Consider the following 14,136-nt stretch of genomic DNA (forward strand, 5'->3'; position numbering starts at 1 on the left):
TTGTCATCATTTGGGATGTCTGTTGAGATTTCCCTTTCTGCCCTATCTTGCCTCTGATTGGCCTGTCCCTAATGTTTTGCCCAAATCTTAACCAATAGTGACTCATCATAGCAAACCAACCAACCAATCATGGATTTTCTTATACATAAACCAACCAATCATCATTGATGTTTCCTGTATATGTTGTCCCCTGCCCGTGGAGTTGCTTCGCAACATAGCTTCGATTTTTAAGTTTATAATTGTTTTTATGGCAAACCGCAGTTTTTACCAGTGGATTACCAAAAACCGTATTCATTACGGGAAAACCGTAATTGTTGGCAGGTATGGCAAAGAGACAGATCAAGATTTTAGCACACATTGCAGGTTATAAAAAATGAAAAATATTTTTTTTAGTATTGCCCCCCTCTCCTGTGTGGAGAGGACCCGCAGTGGACCACTCATCTGTCCATCAGTTGGGGACGTCTCTGCACTGCTGACCTGTCTCCACTCAAGATGACCACATATGCGGTCCCCTCTAAGGTTTCTCATTGTATCCCATCGGGTTGAGTTTTTTCTTGCCCTGATGTGGAATCTGAGCAGAGGATGTCATTGTGGCTTGAGCAGCCCTTTGAGACACTTGTGATTAAAGGCTATATAAATAAACTTTGGTTGATTGATTGAGAGATAGAAAAGACGGATTTTCCGACTATGGATGGAAAAAAACCACATGCCTGCATGGGCCCATACCGATACCAATCATGTATTGACTGCAAGTTGTTCACTTTATTTATGGTGAGTGCTATTGGCAGTTTAACATCAGCACAATGTTTGAACTAGTTCCTTATTCTTTTTTATTACATACAATTGTTGGAGCAAAACAGAGTCAATATCACATATTGCTTTGTACTAAGTTTTTTCCCCTGAAAGTATAACATAAAACACAACAAAAACAATGAAAAAATAAAGATATAGATCTAATAACATTGATACTTCCCTTGGTTGGGGGCGGGTACTGAATTCAGTACTTTAAAAGGCATCGACCAAATTCCCCCAACTAGCCTGGGGCTGCCCTGCAAGCAAGTCATTTACTGCGATTTCATGTTTCATTTCATATTTGTTTATTTGGAAGGGACAGGGCATAGAAATAAACATATATCTTAAAATCACGCAGTGCTTTTTTCCCATCGTCCAAGAAATAAAAGGAAAGATGTAAAAAAAAAAAATAACAGCATTCCATACAATATAATAAAATGACAGTTTAAAGAAAACAAAATAGAACATATACAATAACAGCTTCAGTAGCACATTGATGATATAATCAATAAAGTAAAAATATTTTCAAAAAGTAGAGAAAAAACTCAAGTTGGTTTATGTTGGCTTGTGGGAGCAGGTTTGATTTTCCAGCAGCTATTAAGAGGTTTGATAAATGAGCTGAGAGTGTGCAGATCACCTATTTAATTAGAGGATGGATAGTATTCCAAGTGTGGGAGGCTACATATAAAACACCGCCTGTCAAAAAGTGCTTCTTCTAAAAGCTACGAGACACTCCTCCATGGGACTTAATTTTAATTTTTTCTTTAGAAATTGCTGCATTAGAGCGTTTACTTAAAGAGTGTAGACTACTAACAAGAGGTTTCCCGCGGTGTATTTCATTCTGCTGTAAAACAGCAAAGAGTAATTCCGGCCCGTTTGGAAGCGACAAATGAACAAAACATACACACACAGATAAGAGGATTTCATTATCCTTTGATTAATTACCTCTGCCAAGATGTTATGTGCTGTAATTTCCGGACTACAAGCCACTACTTTTTCCCACGCTTTGAACCCTGCACTTTACACACAAGTGCAGCTAATTTATGGATTTTACTGGGTTCACAAGCTTCACATGCTGTCGATAAATTTAGCCTCGTCACATCAGACCAATGAAATTGGCTAACGGGCCACGGTGGACCAATGAAATTGTTCACATTAAATCAAACCCACTCACGCTATCATTCAGTCAGCCATTTAGCACATTATGGCCTCACTCTCATCAGGCAGGACACAAGACGCAGCCTAAAAGCCCAAGACGATTGACCAGGCCATCGGAAAAGATAACAGCCACCGCACAAAACATAAATCCGCCACCACTAAGGCCGAACTCCGAAGAAGAGAAGGAGGACAAAGAGAGTGCTCATTGACTTCAGCTACTGTTGTGTAGTAGGCACTGCCTTTTGTTAAACTTGTAAATAAACAAAAATGCTTATGTAAATATTTCATGTTTCAATGTGTATATTTAAATGTGTACAAAAATTTGTCCAAAAATCTGGTGGTTGAATCTTATTTTAAGGTGCGCCCTATAGTCTGGAAATTGTAGTGTCTGAGTGAGGACAAACTGTCGTCATGTCCGCTTTTCCTCCATGCAAACAGCGTGCCGGCCCAGTCACAAAACATTTACGGCTTTTCACACACACGAGTGAATGCAAGGCATACTTGGTCAAAAGCCATACAGGTCACACTGAGGGTGGCTAAGACAAAGCTATAGTCAGATGTACACTATATTGCCAAAAGTATTTGGCCACCCGCCTTTACTCACGAAAGGAAACTAAAGAGCCATCCCATTGAATTGTCCAAATGTTTTTGGTATCCTGGAGCATTCAAAGTTCCTTTCACTGGAACTAAGGGGCCCAAGCCCAACTCCTGAAAAACTAAACCCACACCATAATTCCTCCTCCACCAAATTTCACACTCGGCACAATGCAGTCCGAAATGTACCGTTCTCCTGACAACCGCCAAACCCAGACTCGTCCATCAGATTGCCAGATGGAAAAGCGTGATCCATCACCCAGAAAAGGCGTCTCCACAGCTCTAGAGTCCAGTGGAGATGTGCTTTACAGCCCTGTATCCCACGCTTTGCATTGGTGATGTATGGCTTAGATGCAGCTGCTCAGCCGAGGAAACCCATTCCATGAAGCTCTCTGCATACTGTACGTGGGCTAATTGGAAGGTCACATGAAGTTTGGAGCTCTGTAGCAACTGACTGTGCAGAAAGTCTTTGCACTATGCGCTTCAGCATCCACTGACCCCTCGCTGTCAGCTTACGTGGACTACCACTTGGTGGCTGAGTTGCTGCTGCCCTCAAACCCTTCACTTTTCTTATAATAAAGTTGACTTTGGAATATTTAGGAGCAAGGAAATTTCACGACAGGATTTGTTGCACAGGTGGCATCCTATGCCCGTTCCACGCTGGAAATCACTGAGAGCGGCCCATTCTTTCACAAATGTTTGTAGAAACAGTCTCCATGCCTAAGTGCTTGATTTTATACACCGGGCCAAGTGATTAGGACATCTGATTCTCATCATTTGGATGGGTGGCCAAATGCTTATAGCAATATAGTGTAGAGGAAATTTCAAGAAATGTATTTTTGGTGCGTGTGACAATTATTGTTATGTTTCAGTGTGGCGTTGTTGGTCGAGACCCCAGGATGCAGAGACAGCAGGCAATGTGCATGTGAAGGCACAGCAAAGCAAAAAGCACAGGGAACTCCACGCAGCATGGAAGCAAATTGTGCAACATAGTTGTATTCCATACTTTCCAACTTTAAGACATCCGAATTCGGGAGATGGAGCGGGGTGGTGGGGTTGAGGTGGGCGGGTTGGGGAGGTAGCGGGGGACGGGGGGGTGTATATTGTACCGTCCTGGAAGAGTTAGTGCTTAAAGGGGTTCTGGGTATTTGTTCTGTTGTGTTTATGTTGTTACGATTGCGGATGTTCTCCCGAAATGTGTTTGTCATTCTTATTTGGTGTGGGTTCACAGTGTGGCGCATATTTGTAACAGTGTTAAAGTTGTTTATACGGATATCCTCAGTATGACCTGTATGGCTTTTGACCAAGTATGAATTGCATTCACTTGTGTGTGTGAAAAGCCATAAATGTTATGTGACTGGGCCCGCACGCTGTTTGCATTGAAGAAAAGCGGACATGACGACAGGTTGTCCTTGCATGCAGCTGTTAGGGAGTGAAGGTTTCAGGTGAGAGACTACGCGAAAGACAGTGCCTTTAAGGCATGCCCCAATTATTGTTGTCTGGGTGGAAATCGGGAGAAATTCGGGAGAATGGTTGCCCCAGGAGATTTTCGGGAGGGGCACTGAAATTTGGGAGTCTCCCAGGAAAATCGTGAGGGTTGGCAAGTATGTCGTATTCTGATTTGACGATCAGAGACAGGTGTGTCCTGATTGCCAATCAGGGACAGTTGAGGGAGCCAGCACTCAGACTAGAGAAGTGGTGTGGGCAAACAGGAAGCGGTAAACAAAAATAAAAGCAAAAATGATACAGAAACTCCTAAAGTCATGTGAGATCATGACAATCTATTGTAAAACCCTACAAAATAAAGTTAAAAGCCACAGATGTTTGGCCTTTAAACGCGCAAGTCAAACTGCTTTTGGGTGATCAAAAGCTACGGCGAACTCATTTCCCCAGCGAACAAAGCACTGCAGCGAGATGGTCATGATAGAGTTGTCACGTGAGAAACAACATGAGTCAACCGCCAGTATTATTTCCCGCGCCAAAGCCGTGACTTGACGTCTGTAATCATCTTTGTGCGCACACACACTCGCTCAAATTAAATGTGATAAGATCCTCTTTATCTCTCTCCCAGGGCGCCCCGAGATGGAAAAAAACAGGCAAACAGATGAACAAAGGGCGTCGGAAAAATCAGTGTCGACGTTTTCAAACAGCGACCCGCCTGTCAGAGCGTACAACCACAGCTAAGCCCTCAATTGCCCATTCAGAGCCGCAATCACTTCCCCTCTGCCGTGCATAACCATTTATTTACTGCCCCCTGGCCTGCGCGGTCCATGACTATTGATCTGACAGTGCTCCATGCTCTAATTCAGAGCCATGATACGCTCTGCCATGGGCCAAACAGGAAGGGACTATTGATTAACATGCAATTGTGCGAAGGGCACCACTCGCCTCTATGACAATTCACCTAATTCACTTTTCAAAGCTCATGAGCAGCGTATTCACGTTTGTCCCGACTCTGCTCTCCTTCGCTCCCCAGCTGGGTCATCCATTCTGACAATACAGCCAATGTCGTCAAATCATCCACCCACACCGCCTCAATGCATACCAATACATTCTCAATAGCGTGTGTCTCCGCTCTTGTTCTCAAACCCAAATTGAGTTATACTATTCAATGTGTGTGTGTCCTGCAATATAACAATATTCCAGAAAGATGTGTCTCCAAAGAAACACACATTCAAGGGTAAGCCACCTCTGTTTAGCAGAAAATATTAAGATTGCTTTGGAGTTCTACTCTGCCTCTATACTGCCACCAAGTGACACAAATACAAATAGCATAAGAGCGTTTTTTATTGACCAACATAACAGCATAAATCAACTTGAGTTATGGGTAACAAGAAACAAAATCTTAAAACGTAAAAAAAAAAAAAAAAGAATGACGTTGCATAATGTTGAATTAAAATGTAATGATGAAATTGTGTATATAAAATGTATATATGTTGTGTACATGATTATACAAATGTAATAAGGCAGGTTGTATGAATGCAAATACAGTACAAAGGTGAGGTAGCCGTACCACTTTTATAAATGTAAATAGTATGTATTGTAGTACCCTCTGCTGGTAAAAAAAAAAATTAAATGTGCATACCAGTTACAGGATGAGCATTATCAGGAGTGTATGACATGGACTCCTTTTTTAAAATTAAAAATTAAAACCACAACAATACCAAAAATAAATGCACTCTTTGAGTTGAAATAAGCTCAAGACAAAGGCTTGGGTGGAAAATTGACAGTTTCACTCCAAAATATTCAACCACCATTGTATTCGTTTTCAAAATGTACAACAGATGGGAGTGGGTTTTTTAAACTAAAAAAAAATCAGGTGTCTCAAACTCATATTTTGTGGCCCTCTACCTCAGTGGTTCTCAAATGGGGGTACGTGTACCCCTGGGGGTACTTGAAGGTATGCCAAGGGGTACGTGAGATTTTTTAAAATATTCTAAAAATAGCAACAATTCAGCTTTATCAATATATTTATTGAATAATACTTCAACAAAATATGAATATAAGTTCATAAACTGAGAAAAGAAATGCAACAATGCAATATTCATTTTTGTGGACATGCTCCATAAATTGATGTTAAAAAGTTCTTTTTTGTGAAGAAATGTTTAAAATTAAGTTCATGAATCCAGATGGATCTCTACTACAATATCCAAAGAGAGCACTTTAAGTTGATGATTACTTCTATGAGTAGAAATCTTTATTTATAATTGAATCACTTGTTTATTTTTCAACAATTTTCCAGTTATTTTTACATATTTTTTTCCAAATAGTTCAAGAAAGACCACTACAAATGAGCAACATTTTGCACTGTTATACAATTTAATAAATCAGAAACTGATGACATAGTGCTGTATTTTACTTCTTTATCTCTTTTTTTCAACCAAAAATGCTTTGCTCTGATTAGGGGGTACTTGGATTAAAAAAAAATTCACAGGGGGTACATCACTGAAAAAAGGTTGAGAACCACTGCTCTACCTGACTTCCCAGTGTAATGTAAATGTGTCCCATGCACCGTCGGCATCTTATAGTTAAATATATTCTTGCAATCTTGAATCCCACCAGAGAGAACAGCATAAACAAAATAACAGTGCAGAAACAAAAATTACCACAACAAACACATTTGGCAACACAAAGAACAACTTCCTGTTGGCTAGCGTAAGTTTCTCTGACCATCTCCTGGAGAAATCAGCAGTGTCAAAATACAAAACATGTTTTACTTAAAATGATTACCATTGCTCATGGTCACTATAGCTGCTGGTAGAAGTAGTAAATTGTAGTTTAATTACATTTCGTCACAAAATGTGATTCTGAAGTGGAAATACTCTGTGCTAAATTGAGTTTGAGACCCCTGATTGTAATTGTTTTTGTTTTCTTGGATTTATTTTAACTATTGCAAGTTCTCTCAACCGATATATTTTTCGTAAGAGAATAATCACACTTGCGAAAATGACTTGCTTGCATAATACACATACCATTTTTTTTAAACCAATGAACCATTTGCAGTTAAGGTAAAAAAAGAACTAATTGTGTGATTAATCTTTGTTTACATATGATTGATGCGATCATTTTCATTGTAGTGAATTGACAGGCCTAGTTGCAAAAAAACACAAGAGGTTGAATCATATTGGCTAAAACTGTAATGTTATATCACCTAGTCAAATAAACATAACTTAAGTACACTTATTGATTGATCAATGCATTTTTATACAACCTGCTATAACCACGTTAAGTCCCAAAATTGTAGAAAAATGTTCACACTTTGAACTGAAAATATTGTAAGATGACATTGAGTAAATCAGTGCATACATTTTGTGCAGTTTTTGATCAGTCAAGATATTCAGATGCTGTGTCTAAAGCTTTCAATCATATTCATATTTACAGCCTTTAAAGCACTTTGGAAAACCGCTTTCATTCTTTAAAATGTTTGGTAGGAAAGCCTGTGCATGTAATTTTAGACTTGTGCGACACGTCCAACTACAAAAATTATTTTTGGCCTCCAGACCCACATTACGAACGCCATCAATTTCAAGTTAAATTATAACTTCTGTTTTAGCTCTCCTCTCCGAGTCAGTGGTTAACAGCTGGAAACGTGTCTAAGGGTTCTTAAACACAGACATCAACTTCTTTTTCTGAAGATGAACCATTTCAAACAGTTGTAACCCAATGCATTACAACGTCAAGAACACCCTGGTGGGAGATGTTGCTTTGGTGAGAACAACACGTATGCATGACAGGCTACAACCAAGTGTGTACTGTACCGTGGATCCTGTTCCTAAATTGTTAGGGAAATCAAATTCAAATACCAAAAGATTTGCATTTTCCCAGCACTTACTCTTTGTTTATTTGTTTAGCTTCCCAAACAAGTGCTTTCACACACCATGGCCTGATTTGTTGAGTTTAAGTGTGTGGTGTAAACATTATTTTGAATGAACTATTATATTGAATAATTCAGTATTCATTCTTCCATTTTGTATTGCGCATCTAAAAGCTGGTGCACCCTGGGCTTGTCACTTGTCATTCTTGTCACTTGTCAATCACAAGGCACATACAGACAACCATTTACACTCACATTCACGCTTGCAGTTACCCAGCACCACTCCCACTATCAATTACTATTATAACTACTATATACATAGCCCTAACAAAATGATGTATGAGGTGAAACTTTTGTAATGACATTTAAAAAACTATTTTCCACTATATCAGAGTGTTGTGTTGTGGTCATACTATTGTTGTTTCAACCATTGGGTTGGCGAGGTTTTGTTTTTCCGGCAGTTGGTCATCGATATCCAGCTCTATGGTGGTAGTCAGGGCTGTTCTAAGTCTCTAAACAGTAGAAAAGGGGAGATATGAAGTAAAACAATAAGTTCAGTAGCAACAATATCAGACCTGACTTTGAGCGAAAAGCAGACTGGACCTGTCAATAACAGGACACACCATCAGTGAACACACGCTGCCTACACAGAAACAAGCTCTAATACAAGACGCGGATTAAAAATCCTGCTTTTACGTCGATGACTACAAATTCAGGGTTGGGCTCTATGAAACGCTACGTATCATGATATAATAAAGTACTGGGATATGGTGATGTTGTGCGATAGTCTACATCCCATATAGCTAAATGTATAATACAGCTTAAAATACAAGTTATAACTCATTGGACAAACTAAGTGAAAAAACTGAAAGTTAAATGATCAGTTTTGCATATGTACAGAAAGTGAATGAATTGGTCACAATTTTTTTTTTAAATTCCACTTCTTAACTGTCGACTTCTTGTACTGCCTTGATATATATAAACCTAAAATATGTATACATATTTTTTTTATTAAAAAAATTGATAGTAAGACATTAAAATCCACATTATATTGTTAAAAAGTATCGCCATATATTGCTATGTAAATATTTTCACCAACCCTAGTAGACACCCTAGGGCAGTGGTTCTCAACCTTTTTTCAGTGATGTACCCCCTGTGAACAATTTTTTTAATTCAAGTACCCCCTAATCAGAGCAAAGCATTTTTGGTTGAAAAAAAGAGATAAAGAAGTAAAATACAGCACTATGTTATCAGTTTCTGATTTATTAAATTGTATAACAGTGCAAAATATTGCTCATTTGTAGTGGTCTTTCTTGAACTATTTGGAAGGAAAGATATAAAAATAACTAAAAACCTGTTGAAAAATAAACAAGTGATTCAATTATAAATAAAGATGTCTACCCATAGAAGTAATCATCAACTTAAAGTGCCCTCTTTGGGGATTGTAATAGAGATCCATTTGGATTCATGAAGTTAATTCTAAAAATTTCTTCACAAATAAAGAAATCTTTAACATCAATATTTATGGAACATGTCCACAAAATTTTAGCTGTCAACACTGAATATTGCATTGTTGCATTTCTTTTCACAGTTTATGAACTTACATTCATATTTTGTTAAAGTATTATTCCATAAATATATTTATAAAGGATTTTTGAATTGTTGCTATTTTTAGAATATTTAAAAAAAAATCTCACGTACCCCTTGGCATACCTTCAAGTACCCCCAGGGGTACGCGTACCCCCATTTGAGAACCACTGCCCTAGGGGGTGATCAAGGGTGATGCAGAGAATAATTTCGCCACACCTAGTGTGTCCGTGACAATCATGGGTACATTAACTTTAACAACCACAATGTACTGAATCTTCCAGATTTAGAGTACATTCTTTTGTGCAAATAGATGCAATCCAACACAGATCAGTCTGACCTGTTATTCCTGCTTCAGTATTGTAGCTAAACGCAAAAACAACTTTCTGTGACTGACAGATCTAGTATGTCTCGCTCAAAGTCAGCTGATGTATGGCGGTGACTTTATGTATAGTTAGAATATTTTACATGCAAACTCCAGCCACAATAATAAACTGTTGAAATGATATACTGTATCCATGACCCTGACTGAGGACTATGTATATTAGTGCTGTGCGATAAAGCAATATATATTGTGTTATAACATAAAACTGTCTCACACGATATAATCAGAGATTGTTTAGAATGTAATCGTAACGTGAAGTGAATTATATTTATATAGCGCTTTTCTCTAGTGACTCAAAGTGCTTTACATAGTGAAACCCAACATCTAAATTACATTTAAACCAGTGTGGGTGGCACTGAGAGCGGGTGGGTAAAGTGTCTTGCCCAAGGACACAACGGCAGTGACTAGGATGGCGGAAGCGGGGATCGAACCTGGAAATCTCAAGTTACTGGCACGGCCACTCTACCAACCGAGCTATACCGCCCCAACGTATAGGTAAAATAAGCGTAAAATGGAAAAAATACTATTTTAAACAATTAATAACTGGAAAAAATGGAATTTGCGATTTTTTTTAGAAAAAAATTAGGAAAAAAAATTATTCATTGGGCCCTACAGCGTTAATTTGCAAAACATGCCGCCAAAAAGTTGTTGCTAGCGACTTGAACACATCTTTTCTATCATTAGAACACAACATCCCAAAGTGTTAAAAAGAAAAACACACAGTGTTGTCCAAAGGTATTGTCTCTCCGACAAGGAGTCACAGGGACACAGAGAAATTCTTTACAAAACCTCTAAATTCATATGTGTAGATGTTGCTCTAGTATACACTGACAAAAAGAATGGCTGGCACTAAAAAAATAGTTTTTTTTATTGTCTTGTCCTCTATAAGGAAATTTGGCATTCATTTTGAATGTATACTACTGTATTTGCAATTTTAATAACAAAAACAAACAAGCACAAAATAAATATACATTATATATTGTGCTATATATTACCTATTATGATATATAATGTTATCTGCATTTAAATTTACCGAAATAAGGACATATATTTTGGTGTATATCGCACAGCACAAAAGTATAGCATATGTTTGTCAGCACATACAGTACAGTAACTAGGGAGTGAATGAGTCAATGACCGTGCACTAAACAGAGGGAACAATACCATGATGCACACCTACAATATTTTTGCAAAGTCATGATGAGGCTTGTACTCACTGAGATAAAAGAGCCTTTGTTGCTACAGATCTCATGAATAGCACCAATTGGGATCCATATAAGCGAGACCAGTGAGACGCACCAGCCCACCCATTCAGCCCACAATGGGTACCTATACTGACCATACTGAACAGGAGTGTATTGGATAATACTGGACATCAGTATGCACTGTGAATAGAAAACAGATTTAGAGCACATTAAAATTATTTGTAAATACAATATGTAACAATATATAGTATTTAGTATCTTATATATATATATATATGTATATATATATATATATACACTAGTTTATAGCAAACTACTGTAATTTTATCATTGTGTATCTTGCCTCATCAAAACAGCATGAAAGTCAGCAGCGTGTACCATTTTGCCACCAAGGCAAACTACAGTGGTACCTCAACTTAAAGGTACCCTAACTGAAGAGTGTTTTGAGATAAGAGCAGTCTTTCGGTTAATTATTATGCTTTATGTTGCAAGCAAATATGAGTTAGAAGCATCCTGCCATTAGTTGCGTATATATGGTACATAACTTTGTTTTTCCACGCCTGTGAGGGAAAACAGTGAGTATGTAGGACAGTGTTACCAAAAAGTAGTGGATGATTTTTATTGAATCAAAGAAAAATTCATCATAATCATGACCAAGTGTTTAGTCGACTTGGTGAAGCAATTTTAGCGCAGCATTGCTAATCTGCACCATACTGAAGCAGAATGAGTCTAACTAACGCCAGCCAAGAATGTTAAAATGTATCCACAAAATACGGAGAAGCTGCTGATGGTGTGTTTGACGGAGAAGCAGCTTGAAAGAGATATCTTAGAAACTCAATCTTTAAGGTAAATGTTGTACATTATTATTACATTACGTCATACAACTACTGTATGTGTATGTAGTACATTACCGTAAATTCCAGACTATAAGCCGCTACTTTTTTCCAACAATTTAAAACCTGCGGCTTATAAAACGGTTTGGCTAATTTATGTATTTTTCTTCGCTGAGGCAACAAAAAAAAGTTGTTGTTTTTTAAAAACTAGTACATACGCTGAGGGGGGTTTTTATTGTTGGTGCTGTGGTGCTATCTTTTGAACTACTTTATTTCGCTGCAGGTGCTTCCGTGTCCTTCCACTAGTGCTGTTTTTTTTTTTCAACCGGAGTACCATTCAGTCTTCTAGCCGTCGATGGCGTTTCTACTCGCATGGATTCTTCATTCATCACACCGAGCAACGTTTGCAAGTTTTACAATATACTGTCGTGGTCAAAAGTTTACATACACTTGTAAAGAACATAATGGACAATGCTGAAGAAACAAGTCCATGTCGGAAAACCAAGAAATTTAGCACCAATTTTGTCAAGAGGACTGGTCAAAAATTCAACCAGAAGCTTGCCAGAATCTTGTAGATGGCTACCGAAAGCGCCTTATTGCAGTAAAACTTGCCAAGGGACATGTATGATAACATGATCCAAGATGGCGCTGCTGTAGTGGCTGCTGTTGGCAGGAGCTCTGTGCTCTTGTGTCATCCATTTGTGTTTCCCTCTTGTTTTCATGTTATTATATTTTTTTGCCTTTTGGTCCGGGACACTTTGAGACTGTATGACAAGGGGTGGAACTTTTGTGACGTCTGCGGTTCTTTTTGTGGACTTCTGGATCTGCCTCCCGGGAGCTTTTTGGCCATAGACACCAGCTGCTGGTTCTCTACCACACCGGAGTCGGTTTGGAGGGACTGGAGGAGATGCGGATGAGGGGACAGGGCTGCGGAGCTAGCACTGAGCGCCGGGACGGAGAGGCTTTGCGGTTTCTTGACTGGGTGAGCAGGTGTCGGACACCTCAGTCTCCTTGGACGTATCCTCGCTCATCCATGCGGACTGGACACTGGCCGAGAGTGGAGTCGGCTCTCTTGGTTGCTTTTTTGGGTCTGCTCCTGTCTCTGGCCATGCTCCCTCCACCCCAGCGGACGATGGCGTGGAACACCACGATGGCCATCACAGTGTATATGTTTCTTTTAGTTTTTATTCATAGCTGTATGTAGAAGTTGCTGGTCATATCCGCTGCTTTAATGTCTTTAATTTCCTTTGTCTTCTTTGATGTTTCCCTCTTACACACATGTAAGAGGGATGTACACTATGGCTATGAGTTGTTGTTTTTTTTCCCTTGGCCTCAGTCTGGACCCCCTCTCCAGGGCCCAGGCTTAGACCGATTTTTTTTTATGTTATTTTATTTTATTTTAATCTTCTATGTTTTTCTCCCATTCCCCCCCACTTGTTTACCTGTATCCCACCTTTTTGGTAAGGGGCGCTGGAAGCCGGAAGACCCGTCAGCGATACTGTTCTGTGTCCCTGTAATGTTTGTCTAATCTCGAATGGGATTGTGCTGAAAACTTTTAATTTTCCTGAAGGAATAAATAAAGTACTATCTATCTATATATCTATCTACCTATCTATCTTTAATCAGATATTACCATTGCTGTATGTATACTTTTTACCCAGCAGATTTGGTCACATTGTCAGGACACCCATAATAAATTCATAAAAGAATCAAACTTCATGAATGTTTTTTGTGACCAAGTATGTGCTCCAATCACTCTATTACAGAAAAGTTAAGAGTTGTAGAAATTATTGGAAACTCAAGACAGCCATGACATTATGTTCTTTACAAGTGTATGTAAAATTTGACCACAACTGTACCTAAAACAAACAACAAAATATAGTATTTTGTATTGTTTTTATTAAGAATGTTCCAAAGAGGGTTTTATGCTGCCAATCAATACTGAGCCTCCATGAATGAAATTTGTCGATACCAATACTGATACCAGTCACATCTATTAACTGTAAATTTTCAATGTATTTATGGTGAGTGCTACTGACAGTTCAACAATATCAACACAACACTTAAATTAGTTCCTTATCCTCTTCCTCTGTGTGTAAAATGTTCACATTGTCAATACTTTATAAAGACACAAATTATTGCTGTTTATTTTCCGTAACAGCAGTGATTATTACAAGCTTAGAGGAGCGGTTCCACACCTTGTATGGAGACACAATCAAATACTAGCTGCCTGTCAACTGGAGGAAAAAAAATCAATACTCTCATCCA

The 14,136-nt window shown here is 38.6% G+C and overlaps 1 protein-coding gene across 2 annotated transcripts in view; it reads right to left on the bottom strand.

Moving 5' to 3' along the window:
• Window positions 1–742: 742 nt before the first annotated feature.
• The window catches only part of si:ch211-225b11.1 (uncharacterized protein LOC561694 homolog), a 58,635-nt gene continuing 45,241 nt past the window's right edge, over window positions 743–14,136 (bottom strand). For both annotated transcript variants that reach the window (XR_009807545.1, XM_061906569.1), the window contains 2 exons: window positions 11,048–11,215; window positions 743–8,370 (listed from right to left, as the gene is read on the bottom strand). Coding sequence is in view for 1 of the 2 variants with exons in the window: in XM_061906569.1 (XP_061762553.1) it covers window positions 8,266–8,370; window positions 11,048–11,215 (273 nt within the window). In the remaining variant the exon portion in view is untranslated. The remainder of the gene's footprint in view (window positions 8,371–11,047; window positions 11,216–14,136) is intronic.

The sequence above is a fragment of the Nerophis ophidion genome, linkage group LG07 (genome assembly GCF_033978795.1).
Source record: "Nerophis ophidion isolate RoL-2023_Sa linkage group LG07, RoL_Noph_v1.0, whole genome shotgun sequence".
Lineage (NCBI taxonomy): Eukaryota > Metazoa > Chordata > Actinopteri > Syngnathiformes > Syngnathidae > Nerophis > Nerophis ophidion.